Here is a 17,065-nt window from a genome sequence, read left to right as displayed (position 1 = left end):
ACCTATTATGCTTAAATTTATGCTCAATACTTACCCATTATGCTCAAATTATGCCCAATTATTTATGCCTCAGTTCTCATGCTCTGCTAATAATTTCCAATTGATCGATAAATAATAAGTGGCTGCAGCACAAACTTACTTGTCAAAATGCATATCACAGAAAAGATCGATATACTCTAATAGAACAGTCAGTTATATGATTTTTCTAATAGAGTTACTGACTGTTCTATTAGAATATTTCGATCTTTTTGTGATAGCTATTTTGATAAGCAAGAATTCATACTATTACACAAATATTCTACCTATTATGATAGCATTATGCTCAATGCTTTCAGACACCTATTATGCTCAAAATTATGCCAGCATAATCGGCAGGTCTCTACAGTCATGGGATTCAACACTGCTAATAATCCATATGATCATATGAACATGTCGTAGTATGTATTCTACCAGGGAATCATGATGAAGTCAAAAATGTGTTCACTTATTAAACAAGTAATCTATCAACAACACATAAGTTAACTCCCACATGTGTTGCTATATATGAACATGAATGATTATAAGTAGCTATACAAATCAGTCAAGTGACCACTGGGATTCTTTCTTTATTTTATATAGTTTCAGTTTCAAGATTTTTTTCTTTCATAGTTTAGCTTTCTTACAGGTCCTTACAGGCAATAATGCTCTTGTACTATTTGTTGTATTACAGATAAGCAGTGCATGTACACTTATCATGTTCGTGTTATGAATATTATATGGTATACTCTAAGAGACAAGTATTTTAGTTAGTGTAATTAAGTTTTCAATTAACGCACTTGATGTTGTGCACCAAATCTTTTAGTTTTCTTGTTGCCTATACCATTCTATAAACATACAGTATGTATACTAACAGCTACACTCTCACATAATAGTGTATCTGTATGCAAGCTTCAGTGTATGCATTAACACATTATAATTGTGTTCAGGATTATGTACATTATTACATAACATGCTCAAGCTGTGTATTAGTGTACAGATTGCTAAGCACATCTACCTATTATCTGTACATATGCTGCTATACAAATACTATGCACTAAATAAATGTACCTTGAAAATGTGTTTTTAAAGTTACTGTATATCAGAAAGAAAGTAAATGTTTTTCAGGTACTATCAATATTCAGTTCAGCTGAATTAGTAATTTTGTAACTTATAGATCAGATGACACAATTGAGGGGCCTTATTTTCATTTCAACATGAGGCAGAGCATGCCATCGTCCATTAAGAAAAATGTTATGCTTATTATTGTACTGATGGTTGAGGTGTATGTAAGAACAACTCTTGTACCACCAGCCGCCAGCATTACGGCCGTGTTGGCTAGTAGCTGCACAATTCCTTCTTGATTTGTCATTGTCTCTGTCCTTTGTGGTAAATGGCATTGTGGTTAGGGAATAATCACCAGCAAAAGGATCAGTAGTGCTCCCTTCAAATCCTGATATGGTTAATGGATATTGTTCATCAGCCGATCCCACTTTGAAGACACTGTATGATAAATAACCTCTTGTTCCATTGGTCAGCATGTAATCAATGCGTAACTCCCATCGTCTACCATTACCTGTAAGACAATGAAGTGGATACAGTCCTATCCAAAACTCTCTTGTGGTATCTTTATCATCAACTGGTAGTGTACCAAATCCCTCTTCATATTCAGTCCAGTCTCTGTTAAAGTCAACACTTCCATCAATTCTTCTCTGGATAACTAGCCATCCTCCTCCATCAGTTTCTGTATCACAATAAACTTTAGTAATAGTTGACAAATCATTTGAACAGAAATTCTTCATTTGATACTGTCCAGAGTTATAAGCAACTTCTTCACTAAATGCAGATGGTCTAAATCCCAGATCACAGCAATTCTTAATAGCAGAGCTGCTTTTCTCCATACTCTGAGCCTCAACACTAATGAGCAATGGAACAAAAAATATAATTCTGACCATGACTGTCATGAGTACAAGCACTGTACAACACGCACAACAAAGTAACAACTGCTTCAAGTGACAATGAATTTAGTTTTAAATAGTCTATGGTCTTTAATTCATACACATGCAGTTAGTCATAAGTTCTCTTTGAACTATGTCTCCTGGATTAAATTACACATCACTTGTACAAATGCTTGCTTGATTAATATAGTAGCTATTGTTCAACACATTGATGTTTACTTAAAGTAATAGGCAACACCTCTCAGCTGTTTACTAAACTATGATACTCCAACTGAGCTGTGTTCAATAACAAATTGAAGTAAACACAAAACACTTTGAAGAACACAAGTATAGTAGTGCTGGTTGTCATGGTTCTACTCTTTTCAGTTTTCTCTCTTCATGGTATTCTTAAGACAATTAAAGAGCAATCTTAGAAAATCAATTTTATAGTTTAAAGCCATAAAGTAATTGATGCACTTTGAATTTTAACACATCAGTTGTGTTTCTATTCTGTGTATCTCAAAAGTGTACAACCATACAATAACAATGTTAAGTGTATACAGTTCTACTCAGTTACTGTACTACAAGTACTGAAAATATGTGTACTAAATATTATGATCTCTACATACGTACATTTATTTAGTTAATGATTGCTGTGCATGGAATAAAAACTGCAGTTATTCTTATTATTAATAATTTTTTTCACACAATCATGCTGTTTCGGGAAAGTGAGAAATACTCATTAAAGCTACAAGTGTGTGAGTCATGTGACTTATACATTGAGATCCGTAGTTATAGTTACCTTGTGTCTCATTTAACTTGCAAAATAGAACAGATATTGTTTATGAGAATTGTCTACCAGTTCATGTCAAGTGTGTATAGTTATTCAGACAATTTCATGTTGCAGATGTGGTAGACTTTGTTGGGATTCTTTCAAAGGATCCACAACATAATCATGGTGAAGGAAATGGTAAAGGAGAAATTTTGGCTATTTGTGGTGGACTATCAGAAGACACTCTAGCTGAAAGGAGAGCACACAATCCACCACCATCACTTGTTCCATGCTTGCACACAAATCTTGGTGTGTGCATGTGTATGTGTGTGTGTGTGTGTGTGTGTGTGTGTGTGTGTGTGTGTGTGTGTGTGTGTGTGTGCATGTGTGTGTGTGTGTGTGTGTGTGTGTGTGTGTGTGTGTGTGTGTGTGTGTGTGTGTGTGTGTGTATGTGTGAGGTGGTGCCTCCTTGCAGTGCCTGGCAGGCAGTAACAGTTTTTTACTGGCTAACATGACTGGTACTCTGGTGCAATCTGTCATTTGATTTCTGTTCAGGTTTTTAATCAGTGGCCTAGTGAGTCACAGTGGTGTTGCAAGCCCTTCATTTCCAAAGGATGTCCATTAATTGTAGTACCTTGATAAAGTTTGGATAAAGACAAAAGACTGTTGTCTCCACACAGACCACAATAGCAACAATGTCATGTCTAATCACCCCTGACAACGGAACTGTCAACCACGGAAGCAGTTGTAATTTTCAGTCAAAGATTGAGCGTTCCACGAACAAATGGTTAAATTGTAGAGTCGTTTCCTACACATTTTAATTAAAAGACATTTACAGACTCTGCCTTCTGTGTTCCCCCTCCAAATTCCTCATCACCAAGTACTTAACACTATGGCAACAATATAGCTAAACTTGAAAGAAGCACTATTAGTGTAGTAGTTGTGTGTACTTATTGGTAACCATAGCAACACATAACTCTCTTGTTGTGTAATGTAACTCTAGTTATTACCAGCAACATATTTAATTTACCTTATTTGAAGCTACTACACACTTATCTAGAAAAGTACATCCAAGTATACATCTTGATACCAATATCAATAAAATGGATGGTACATAGCAACTAGCAAAAGCCACATAGCTTGGTTACACATTACACAATTGAATGCACGTTATTAAAATGTGCCCCAGCTTTATGTTACAGGTGACAAACTATGCACTTCAATTTTAACAAACATTACATAGTTATAGCAACAGGGGAGGAAAGCTTGGGATATCAAATCCCTAGGGCAGCTTAATTAAGTGGGGGAGGGGGATTTGGGTGCTGAAGTATTGCCCCAACCCAAACCACTATGGAAGGTACTGAGCTACAAGTGCAGTTACATGTAAAGAATAGACAAAAAAAAAATAAATCAGTTAGCACATTGAATTTCATGCCATTTGTAGGAGTAAGGGTTTAACAGCTGATGTTTGCAATAATCTAATAGAAAACTTATTAATAACTTCCAAATGATTTTATTAAAATGGTTCAAAGTTAGAATGATTAATGAGCTTTTGAGTTGACATTGAAACTTGTCTTCATTATCTCTGCATTGTAACCTCTTCATTGTGTCAACATCCATTTCCTTCATCTTTAAAAAGACCTGAATAATTATGCTATACCAAATTATTTTAAAATCAATTCTTTACTACTTATGGCTAAATATTAGTGGATATTGTGAGCTTTAGCTATAACTGTGATGTAAGTTAGGTTGAAATGCAAACCAAAATTAATTATTTAAAAAGTTTAAACATTGGCTTAAAGTGTTGCCTGAAAGCCATTAAAATAATGGTAGCATTCAATTGTTAAACAATGTTGAGGAGCAATATTTGCTATCACATATACAATACTAGCTGGAATGTTGGCATGTAGTTGGCCAGGTTTAGGATGGAAGTTCATAAATATTATTTAATTAACAAACCAGTGAAGGGAAAATTAAGATATGTAGCAGGGATTACATTAACGATCTTGACAGGCTAGGTGGATCATGAATACCTGAAGCACAAATTTAATCCTTACTTTAGCCATTCTTTTTATACAGGAATTACATTTGCATTTCAGTTAATGATCTCCATTTTATCTCTACTACTATAGGTTGTAAAACTCAGTATTAATTGTATATCATTCATAATGACCATACATAGCTAGAAAATTTCATTTATTGTAGCCATGTTTTGGTTTGATCACTAAGCTTTTCTTTTTCTGTAACATTACTGTACCCTAAAAGGCATTGTTGTCACTGTTATACACACAGAATATGCATACTACAGTTTATTGTCATCAGTAGTGACAGAAGCGTTATTGTCACCAACGGTGAAGTGTTATTACATTAACTGCACAACCACATCTTATCCCAACAACAATAACACTTTTAATACACTACAAAAAAAATCTCCATGTTTGGTATGAAGTGGAGAATGTGGTTGTCTAGTAGAAGTACAATGATCAGTAATAATTATTGTGCATTATTTATAGGACTTCATTTCTTTTTCAATTGTTATATTTGGGTTCATTTGAAGAAACCTGAGTAAGATCTTGTTACAGGGACAATAAGATGACCAGTTAATGAAATATCAAGTTGTATAAAACACAGTTATGATGTGCTATAATCATCCATAGCTACGGTTAGATCAGTGTTGATAGGTCTACAATGACTACTCCTGAAACTTTCATACTGCTACTGGTAAAACTAGTTGGTGTTGTGGCTCAAGATACTAGCAATGATGTCCCCATTGAGAACTGCTGTGATCTTGGATTTAGACCTTCTGTATTCAGTGACATTTACTAACAAGCCTAAACAATACAAAATGAAGAATTTCTGTGGTAACAATCAATCAACTAATACTAAAGTATATATATTGTGATACTGATACTGTCACTGATGCTAGTTGTTCAGAGAAGAATAGATGGAAGTGTTGAATTTAACAGAAACTGGACTGAGTATAAAAGGGGTTTTGGTAAACTACCAGTTGATTCTACTGATCGCATAGGAGAATTTTGTATAGGATTGTACTCCCTTCATTGATGCCAGTGGATGGTGGTATGAGAGGTGCTCCTACATTAACCCAAACCACAAATATAATAACAGTCACACAATATATCTAAATGGTCACTGGCATCCTCTTCCTGTGATAGAATTAAAGATCACACCAAAAGACTGTCAATTTTAACATAATAATACTCCACTATGATTTGACTTATCTAACTATAAGCTATAGTTTTGTGACTAAATTTATTCGTGTACATGTCTTGTACTCAACATCACAATAATCATTATTAATATGATAATGGTTGCAATGCACTTGCAAACTTCATGCATTGTTTAATTTCCAGCTAAACCTGATTGTGACATTTGTATCTAATCAAAAACAGCCAAGCTGTAAAAAAAGGTGCGGCCCCCAAAAAGGCCATGGTGAAAAAAGATGTGAAATCCAAGGTGGCGGCCAAGAAATTGCTGTGATGGTAGGTTAATGGTTACATTTTAATAACGACAATTCAGGTGAATTTTGTGCCGCTTGGTCTTGGCACCAAATTCACCTGAATTGTTGTTATTAAAATGTAACCATTAACCTACCATCACAGCCATTTCTTGGCAGCCACCTTGGATTTCACATCTTTTTTCACCATGGCCTTTTTGGGGGCCGCACCTTTTTTTACAGCTTAGCTGTTTTTGATTAGATATCACTTCTTTTTGTATTTGTATACTGCAAAGCCAGCCTATGGTTGGCTTTGGGGCTTTTTTAACCCATGTGTTTTTTTCTTTACTACAGGAAGAAGAAAAGAACTTAAAGAAGAATTTTAGTACTTCAATTATTTTTGATTTTATTAGTAATTATACAAATTATATACATATATTTATTACATGCCCATTATGCCCCACAGGATATTTTTTTTGCAGCTGATCTCTCTACTGGGTGACTTGAAATGTAGCTGAACTATATACAGGATGGTTTCTTTGTAGCTGAACTCTCTACAAGGTAACCTCTTCTAGCTGGTCTCTCTACAGGGTATTCTGTTTCTAGCTGAACTCTCTACAGGTGATTTGTTTGCAGCTAAACTCTCTACATGGTGGTGTCTTTGCAGCCGAACTCTCTACATGATGGTTTCTTTGTAGCTGAACTCTCTATAAGGTGACTTCATCTAGCTGAACTCTCTACAGGGTGATTTTTTTGTAGCTGAACTCTCTGCAGGGTGTTTTGTTTGCAGCTGAACTCTCTACATGATGGTTTCTTTGTAGCTGAACTCTCTACAAGGTGACTTCGTCCAGCTGATCTCTCTACGGGGTGATTTGTTTCTAGCTGAACTCTCTACAGGTGATTTGTTTGCAGCTAAACTCTCTACATGGTGGTTTCTTTGTAGCTGAACTCCCTACATGATGGTTTCTTTGTAGCTGAACTCTCTACAAGGTAACTTCTTCTCTACAGGGTGATTTGTTGTAGTTGAATTCTCTACAAGGTGGTTTGTATGAGGCTGAACTCTCTACATGGCGGTTTCTTTGTAGCTGAACTCTCTACAGAGTGATTTGTTTGCAGCTGAACTCTCTACATGATGGTTTCTTTGTAACTGAACACTCTACAAGGTGACTTCTTCTAGCTGATCTTTCTACAGGGTGAATTGTTGTAGCTTAACTATCTACAAGGTAACTTCTTCTAGCTGATCTCTATACAGGGTAATTTGTTTGTAGTTGAATTCTGTACAGGTGGTTTCTTTGCAGCTGAACTCTGTACATGATGGTTTCTTTGTAGCTGAACTCTTTACGAGGTAACTTCTTCTAGCGGAACTCTCTACGGGGTAATTTCTTTGTAGCTGAACTCTCTATATGATGGTTTCTTTGTAACTGAACTCTCTACAAGGTAACTTCTTCTAGCTGATCTTTCTACTGGGTGATTTGTTTGCAGCTGAACTCTCTACATGGTGGTTTCTTTGTTGCTGAACTCTCTACAAGGTGAATTCTTCTACCTGATCTCTCTACAGGGTGATTTGTTTGTAACTGAACTCTGTACAAGTGCGTTTTTGTGGGAGATCTCACTGCAGGTTGATTTGTTTGTAGCTGAACTCACTAAAGGGTGATTTTGCTTGTAGCTGAACTCCTTGCATTGTATCTAGTTTGTAGCTGATCTCTCTACAGGGTGATTTGTTTGTAGCTGATCTCTCTACAAGTTGATTTGTGTGTAGCTGATCTCTCTGCAGGTTGATTAATTTGCAGCCAATCTCTCTACAAGGTAATTTGTTTGTAGCTGAACTGTCTGTAAAGTGATTTATTTGTAGCTGATCTCTTTGCAGGTTGATTTGTTTTAGCTGAACTCTCTACAGGGTGATTTACTTGTAGCTGAACTCCTTACATTGTGTCTAGTTTCTAGCTGATCTCTCTACAGGGTGATTTGTTTGTAGCTGATCTCTCTACAAGTTGATTTGTGTGTAGCTGATCTTTCTACTGGTTGATTTGTTTGTAGCCGATCTCTCTACAGGGTAATTTGTGTGTAGCTGAACTCTGTACAAGGTGCTTTTTTGTAGGTGATCTCACTGCAGGTTGATTTGTTTGTAGCTGAACTCACTAAAGGGTGATTTGCTTGTAGCTGAACTCCTTACTTTGTGTCTAGTTTGTAGCTGATCTCTCTACAGGGTGATTTGTTTGTAGCTGAACTCTCTATAAGGTGATTTGTTTGCAGCTGAACTCTCTACATGGTGGTTTCTTTGTTGCTGAACTCTCTACAGTGTGTTTTGCTTGTAGCTACTCTCTACAGGGTGATTTGTTTCTAGCTTATCTCTCTACAGGTTGATTTGTGTGTAACTGATCTCTCTACAAGCTGATTTGTTTGTAGCTGAATTCTCTGCAAAGTGCTTTGTTTGTAGCTGACCTCTCTTCAGGGTGATTTGTTTGTAGCTGATCTCTCTACAGGGTGATTTTTTTTGTAGCTGACCTCTCTTCAGGGTGATTTGTTTCTAGCTGATCTCTCTACAGGGTGATTTTTTGTAGCTGACCTCTTTTCAGGGTGATTTGTTTCTAGCTGATTGCTCTACAGGTTGATTTGTTTGTAGATGAACTCTCTACAGGGTAATTTACTTGTAGCTGAACTCATTACTTTGTGTCTAGTTTGTAGCTGATCTCTCTACAGGGTGATTTGTTTGTAGCTGATCTCTCTACAAGTTGATTTGTGTGTAGCTGATCTCTCTGCAGGTTGATTTGTTTGTAGACGATCTCTCTACAGGTAATCTGTTTGTAGCTGAACTCTCTATAAGGTGATTTGTTTGTAGCTGATTTCTCTGCAGGTTGATTTGTTTAAGCTGAACTATCTACAGGGTGATTGCTTGTAGCTGAACTCCTTACATTGTGTCTAGTTTCTAGCTGATGTCTCTACAGGGTGATTTTTTTGTAGCTGAACTCTCTTCAGGGTGATTTGTTTCTAGCTGATCTCTCTACAGGTAGATTTGTGTTGATTTGTTCATTGCTGATCGCTCTAAAGGTTGATTTGTTGTAGCTGAACACTCTGCAAAGTGTTTTGTTTGTAGCTGATCACTCTAAAGGGTAATTTGTTTGTAGCTGAACTCTCTCCACAGTGACTTGTGTGTAGCTGAATTCTGTGTAGCTGAATTCTCTAGAGAGTGACTTAATTGTAGCTGAATTCTCTACACAGTGCATGACCTGTTTATAGCTGAACTTTCTTCAGTGTGACTTGTAATGTTCTGAATCTCTATAGTGATATATTTGCTTAACTCTCCACATGGTGACTGTCTTCTTGCTGAACTGTCTATAAGATTAACTGTTTGCAGCTGAACTCCCTAGAGAATAACTCGTGATGTAATAAAATTCTATAATGGAGTAAATAAATTAGCCGAATGCTCTATTAGGGTGACTGTTCTATTAGAGTATCTCGATCTCGCATTTGCTACACGGAGTTGGCTTTCGAATCATAACTCAGTGGTTTGTAATCCGATTCTTCTGTACTACTGCAAGGACTTTCTATGAAGATTATTCCAGCTATACACCGATTTTCAGCTCATTGCTCTAAGGGGTTTGCTTAGTAGGCGTGAAAACTAATACTTTTTTATTCATAAAAATCGATCGCGTAATTGTGACACAGATTGGGTTTTGTGTCATATCTCCGTGGTCTTTATCTCGATTCCTTTCAAACCACCAAAAGGCACTCCTACGATGGTTACTCCATCTACATAGCAATTTTCAACTCATTCCATGAAGCGGTTTACCCTGTAGGCGTGACAACAAATCGATCTTGTTTTACGCGAATAATCGGTAATAACTCCTGAATCATTCATCGGATTTGTACCAAATTTGATGCTAGGATTCGCCTATGGACTCCCTTTCTGTGTGCCAAATTTCAAGGCGATCGGAGTATGCGTTTGCTTGTTATAGCAATTTTTGCAAGTGTGCGAAAAGACGAAGAAGAAAAAAAAAACGAAGAAAAAAAAACGAAACTTTGGCAACTCGTATCTCGGAAATGGCTGGAGCGATTTTCTTCAAATTTGGAATGTAGACTCCCTTGGCTGGCGGGCAACTGTGTAGCAAATTTGGTTCCAATCAGATAAGTGATCACCGAGATACAAAGGTGTGAAAATGACTTTTTCGTTCTTCCTGTCAATATACTCACGGTGTGGCGCGCCGGCTTCTTGGGCCGCACGACACACTATCGTGTGTCTTGATTCCCAAAATTAACTCATTATTCTCAAAATTATTCCCAGTTTTTATAAAAGTTATTTTTCGACTTTATAATGGTCAGAAAGATATTGGAGTAGTGGTCATCCTGTTCTATTAGACAGAAAAGCTATCTTTTAGCTGGCAAGATACTTAGTTACTATTGCTGTAGATTCTGCTAACTGTTCTATTAGAGTAGTTGACTGCTCTATTAGAGTATCTCGATCTTGACTTACATGAAACTGTATAATATACCAATATAATCACTTCAAAATTCCAGAATAATTCCCTATTCTTTTAACCCATCATTGTGCTCAAAATTATGCAGGCATAATTCCCTGAGGCCTAATTCTTTTCACTTTGCAAGAATGCTCCTAACTAAACCAACATGTTAAACTCAAACCCACAATGCAAAACTTTAAGCAGCTCTATTCAAACCCACAATGCAAAACTTTAAGCAGCTCTATATAAATAATCAAAGGGAACTGATGTTTTGTAACTGCCTTAGCATCAAAGGCTATTTTGGTCAGGGCTATATCATGATATTGCCCTAACCACAGGGAAATATCTAGATATCGCCCTGTGGTCAGGGCAATATGTGAAATATAACCCTGCGGTTTCCTTTGATCTATGGTGTCAAAGTGGTATATATGAGGTCATAAAATATACTGTAGTATGTTTGGAAGTTATTTGATATGGTCACTATAATAACAATAACTGCACTCTACATTACTTATGTCCAAGTTTAGATGTCACCAAACAGCAAAACTTCCAACTATCAATTAGAAGTTGAAACTAGGCCTGCGAAAACAGGGAATATGGGCACAAACTACACCCATCATGCAACTGGTTGTATCTCAGTACTGGAACAGAACATCTGCACTCTGTAACTTGCATCATAAAGCCAATTAAATGCTTACCAAGAGCTGAAAATTGCATTGCAATAGTATAATGGTACAAAAAAAGTTATGAGTGATGAAAGTTTGAAAAATTAGGAAAAAATCATGTGTACACATGCCCTATTGCCCAGTGACGTTGGTTGTTACCAACAGACCTTTGGTGTTTTCTTTCACACCAAATAAAATATTACGTGTTCAGCTAGCTAGATACATCCCAGGGGTGGAACTAAAAGGGGGTTCCAGTCTGGAATTGTAACTTCAGTCTAGCCTGGTGATGGCTTACGTAGCTGTAATTCAGTTGAAGATAAAAAAAAACAAAAAGAAAAAGATAACTGCCTACTCACAATAGCTGCCCTCGACCAACTATATATCTCCTTATTTATAAGTAAAACTACATACGTAGCTTGCTACTTGCTCTACTGTGACTGCTCTATTAGAATATCTCGAATTATTGATGTTATTAAGGTTCTTTCAAAAAGGGGGTTCCATGGAACTCTTTGAACCCCTCTTGATCCACTCCTGCATTTTTATCACCGCTAAATACACCTTTGATAGCTACCACACTCTTTATAGACATCATTTATACAACTGATAGACTACTTCTAGTTGCTAGCTCCAGTAGTATAATGTTACTCCTAGAGCGTCTCACCCTGCTGTTGATCTATGGTTGCAGCCTGATGATTCTGTTGAATAGAATCTGTGTGTATGTCTTCAATGTAGCCCTCAAAATAATCAAATGCCCCTCGGGAACGCTTATGACAAACTGAAACTGAAAAGGGTGTGGTTGTACCTAGCTGCCTCAAATGAACAGTGATGAATATCAGTAGTCACCACGCTTGTTTCCACATTGCGCTGCTGGGAGAGACATTGCATAATGACTGGAAGTAATGTGATCACACCTCATCAAGTTATGTGAACATAGCCTCTCCCTATACTAACTTAAAGCACTTATGCCTGTGGTATAACTATTACATAACCAGGGCGGATCCAAGAGGGCGGTGCACCAGGGTAGTGCATATGGAGCAGGGTATCTGAGGGTGCAGGCCCCCTAACACTGAGGGTGTTTTACATGTTTCAGGAGCAAAATTTTTGATTTATGCACAAAATATCATGCTTTCTTGGTGGGTGGCCTGCATTAATAATTGATCAAGGACTGTAGGGATCAGTCATCAGTCATGAATAGTTCAGTTAAATGAGCCTAATTATAATGTCGTAGTATTATAGAATGGCATGCATAGAGCTGTATGCAGTAAATTTGCAAAAAAAATCCTAGTAGCTATAGCTAAGTGTGCCCATGGGATCTTATGTCATACTCAGTAACTCTTACATGTGGTGGCTGTTCTATTAGAGTATTTAATTAACTGCTCTATTAGAGTATCTCAATCTTGGAACACAGTAGGGATGTAACACTTCTTATTGTTTTGCTGTGATTTAATATCGTGCACTACTCCAGCTTGTTTCAGTACTTTTTATCGAAGTGCTATGGTCCCTACTCTAGTTGATTCTTTGTGTATATACTTGCTTTGTATAATGTCTTTAATCAAGAAGTAGCTAGCACATGCACCATGACAATGCAAAACACGCTCCAACAAAGAATGCAGACCAAAAATTTACACAAAAAAGTTTATTTGTATTGCATTATATACTGAATTCAACAAGTAAATGTGTTACAATATTATATAATACTCTCAATAGCAGGTATATAATACACTAGTGCAAGCTTTTACAGTACAGAGTAAACTCAAGACAATAAAAGTGCTAAAAATAACAATGCCAAACTATGCTGCAACTTTTCCCCAAGATTTTTAAAAAGTTATTTTTCAGCAGGGGGAACATGGCCCCTCCCCCCCTAAAATTGCCTATGATGGTGTAGGTTTTAAACAATAATATCGGCTGCTTACATGTACAAACTTAGATATGTGTACACATAATTGCGTTGCATACTTTCAGTTTTGTAAAAGTATGAGGAAAATATATTGACTGACATTTTATATGATATTCTTCAGAAATTCAGCATGATGGTATTGACACACTCAGCACTGAGTGTGCACAAATTAAAAGTGAAACTTCTTTCTCAATCTATAATCTTTTAGCACTGTTAGGCTTCTAGTTTACTGTATTACAGAAAACTGTGGTATACTGCACTGTGAATACATACATGCATACAACCGCTCAATGTGTGTCAGTAAAATAATTATATATAGGTTTCATAATTTATCCAGACTTTTGGGATTCCCCATTTTGTAAAGCTTCTTTCACAATCTGGCCTTGTAGCATTCTTAAGCTTTCTACTACAGGAAACTCCTTTAATGGTGATAAATGATACACACAACTGCTCCATCTGCATAACAACCTAGCCTATTGGTTAAAGTTTTTGTGTGCTGTAGTTTATCGATTTATGAGATTCACCATGTAGCTACATTGGTACTACTTGTAATACACAATTTATCATTATAACTGAATGCTACACAGTACAATAAAATAGAAGATAGAATGGACTCAATCAGTAACAGTTTATTGGCAAGCATACTTTATGTGACAACTTTAAACAGGCTGTAGGGCCAGGTGTCCTACAGATGTAAAGCCATAATAAAAACATAATAACAAGGTTTGCTTTACAATTTGCTGTATTGCAAATGTACAATTTTTAGCATAAATTTCAATTGCAAAACTCCTGCATCTTCGGGGGGTTGCACCCCCAGACCCCCTTAAATTATACTTTATATTACAAAATTCTACTTTTAATATTAGAGCCAAACAACAATAGTCATGCTGTTCCCTACTTAGCCCCCTTCTGTAGGTCAGATCTAGAATTGCCACTGTACACCATTAATATTAATTGTTACTGTTGTGATGCTATGGTGGTGTCTGATAATAGCTGGCTGAGTCCACACAACTTGGACGTAATTCTCCCAGTTGTATATACATAAATGTAAATGTAGTGTGTGTCACTACATCTGTGAATCAAGCCTGTATCACATACATGTTCGCAGCTAGGTAGGAATTTCTGTGACTCCAGTTAAAGTCTTGACCGGTCAAAATTTCACATTGATTTATGACTAAGATCCAATTCCAATGTATAACTGTGACCAAGCAACAAATATTTATTGTGGGTTTCAAAGTTAGTTCTTGACCATTTACTCGGTGCAGATTTAGTGGCTTTGACCTGTGACTTTGAGTTTGAACACGGTCATACAATGAATGCCTTGTGTATAAACATAGAGCTGTTTATATTGGCATTATAATGAAGTATGAATGTACTTTTATAATTATAATTACAATATTAGCTATGGCAGTTAGAAATTTGGACCAATGAATATCAGTTTACATAGAGGTAGCATGAAAGCATATTAATAATGTTTGCCATTCCGTACGTTTGTGTTACATACATACTGTAGCTATTTAGTTTACTTTCCTTAGGTAAATTTATGGCGAGATAAACTGTATAGTAGTGACTCACAGATACACAATTACAACAGGATTTAGATGTGTGGCTGTGGCACGTACAAATACAGTCAAATTTTACTCAGGGATGGACTTTGAAAGAGATAGGCCATGTTTAAAATTACCATCAACCAAATATAATTGGGTCTCTAGATGGATACATATACATTGGAAACTTACAGTACTGGACAAAAGCCAATCGATTATTGGCCAACATGGCATCAGTAATGATGCAGACCATCAACCTATTCTCTGCATGCAATTCCACTCCATCTACGAAGATTTTATGTACAGAACTTACACTGCATATAATAATAGTGCGCATCGCACTAAAGAATACAGAGCATGGAGCACATATGTAAAGTACAGTAACAAAACGTTAAAATGCTACAAGACCAGATTGTGAAAGAAGTTTTGCTTTGAATGTGTTGTGCTCTAAAATTGGGTAAGTCTGGACTATATTATGCATATAAACTGCAGCACGCAAAACCTTCAACCAATAGGCTTAATACTGCAAGTTGTTATACATATAGCAGTTGTGCATATCAACTATCACCATTAAAAAGGTTCCTGCAATGTAATAAAGCAATTTAATTGTTGTTGTTTATATACATATAGTCCAGAATCCTCATGTGCACTGATACCAAACAGATCATCACTGAATACTAAAATATAACCATGAAAATCTGAGTCCTTCATTGGTATTGCTCTACAGTAACTGTGATCACTTCTCTAATAGTTACTGTATTGTGTATGATCATTGTGTAAGTCCAGATGTACTTTATACATCCTTAGCTTACTGTATGTTCATATAGTTTTTGTATGAATGATAAGTTTGATCTTAATCAGTAAAAGCATAAATTCACAAAGTATTATATCACCAGTGACAGCCGCGATAATTCATAAACATACAAATACTGCTTGCGTTTATTCTGCCTATGTTTCTGTATTGGAACTACTAGTATTCACTTCAAGTAGGCTCAAACAAAATACAGACCACAGGCCCTAAATACTGAATATATAGCACTGTAGTCATTTATAGATTTGCAGTCCGTTTTGCCTCGGTAAAGGGAGTTTTTTGAATTAGTAGTTTCAATGCTGACTAAAGATAAGTATATATATTGGTACACTATTTTTGCTGTGTATGGAACTGTATGTGTGCATATGCACTGCAATCTTTTATAGTCCATAGCCAGTTTAGACACGTAGAGTGGCACTTGATAATAAGCTGCAAAATGACATACATTTTAGTGTAAATTCTAATTTACCACATCACTTTATATACTACTTCACTAAATGTGACAAGATTTTAGAAAAACGATCCAAATCGCACATTAGAAGTTTCGAGATAAACGGTTTTAAGAATTGAAGCCAGCATAACTCTCCAAGGATAGCAAGCAGGCGTATGAAATTTACACAAAACATGCATCAATCTGTTACCTTTCAGGCCACATCCAGTACTTATAGCTGCTTGTAGAGTTTCCCGCCAAATAAGATAGAAAATCTGAGCAGTTGGACGAGCGAAGTAGTATCACGAGTGTTCACAAAGGGGGGAGGGCGGAGGGCGGTGGGGGGCGGAGGGCGGAGGGCGGTGGGGGGCGGAGGGCGGTGGGGGGCGGAGGGCGGTGGGGGGCGGAGGGCGGTGGGGGGCGGAGGGCGGTGGGGGGCGGAGGGCAGTGGGTGGCGGGGAGGGCAAGATATAGGCCTCAAAATGGAGGCAGACCACGATTGGAGTCCAGACACGAGATTACAGGGCTGTGCTGGCTCCTTAGTGGCTGATATGTAGCAAAATCAACAGAGAAAACGTCTGGCCAACATTATAAGGCTGTCCACCAGTAAACCACTGATTCTTGCCAAGCCAGGTCCTTCACAAGGCCTGAAACCGCCATTTGAGCACTCCACACCATCCAGAAAAGACGTCTGTTAAAACCAGCCTCGAGTAGTTTGAGTAGTACTGAGGGTCAAAACTAGTAGTACGATAGTGTAGCTATCCACTGGTGGTGTTAATTTGATTTTGCCTGATGTGCGATTTGGATCGGTTTTGTAAAATCTGGTCACAAATGTCTACCCACTTTCCTTCAATACTCAGCATGTGACAACACCACAGGTGGTGTGCAACAGAATATATAATTCAAGTCATACATGTCATACCATCATCAAAATTAATACCAAGGCTACACGATTACAAGCATGTACGTATGTAACAGTGTATTGATACATGTGTTGTGAGACTACTGAGGTACTGCATCATAGCTATAAATGGCACTAATGGATACAAAATCTAGCACTCTATAATCGGGTAACCAAAA

The 17,065-nt window shown here is 37.0% G+C and overlaps 1 protein-coding gene across 1 annotated transcript; it reads right to left on the bottom strand.

Moving 5' to 3' along the window:
• Positions 1 to 854: 854 nt before the first annotated feature.
• On the bottom strand, positions 855 to 2,016 carry LOC136256513 (fibrinogen-like protein A). The gene has a single exon (XM_066049491.1). The coding sequence runs from the start codon at positions 1,977 to 1,979 to the stop codon at positions 1,194 to 1,196; it is 786 nt and encodes a 261-aa protein (XP_065905563.1). The 5' UTR covers positions 1,980 to 2,016; the 3' UTR covers positions 855 to 1,193.
• Positions 2,017 to 17,065: the final 15,049 nt, after the last annotated feature.

The sequence above is a fragment of the Dysidea avara genome, chromosome 5 (genome assembly GCF_963678975.1).
Source record: "Dysidea avara chromosome 5, odDysAvar1.4, whole genome shotgun sequence".
NCBI lineage: Eukaryota > Metazoa > Porifera > Demospongiae > Dictyoceratida > Dysideidae > Dysidea > Dysidea avara.
The sequence above is the reverse complement of the archived record's forward strand: the minus strand, read 5'-3'. Positions and strand labels throughout refer to the sequence as shown.

Excerpts from the sequence above, each read along its gene's own strand:
- LOC136256513 (XM_066049491.1), bottom strand. The coding sequence starts at position 1,979 with ATGACAGTCATGGTCAGAATTATATTTTTTGTTCCATTGCTCATTAGT.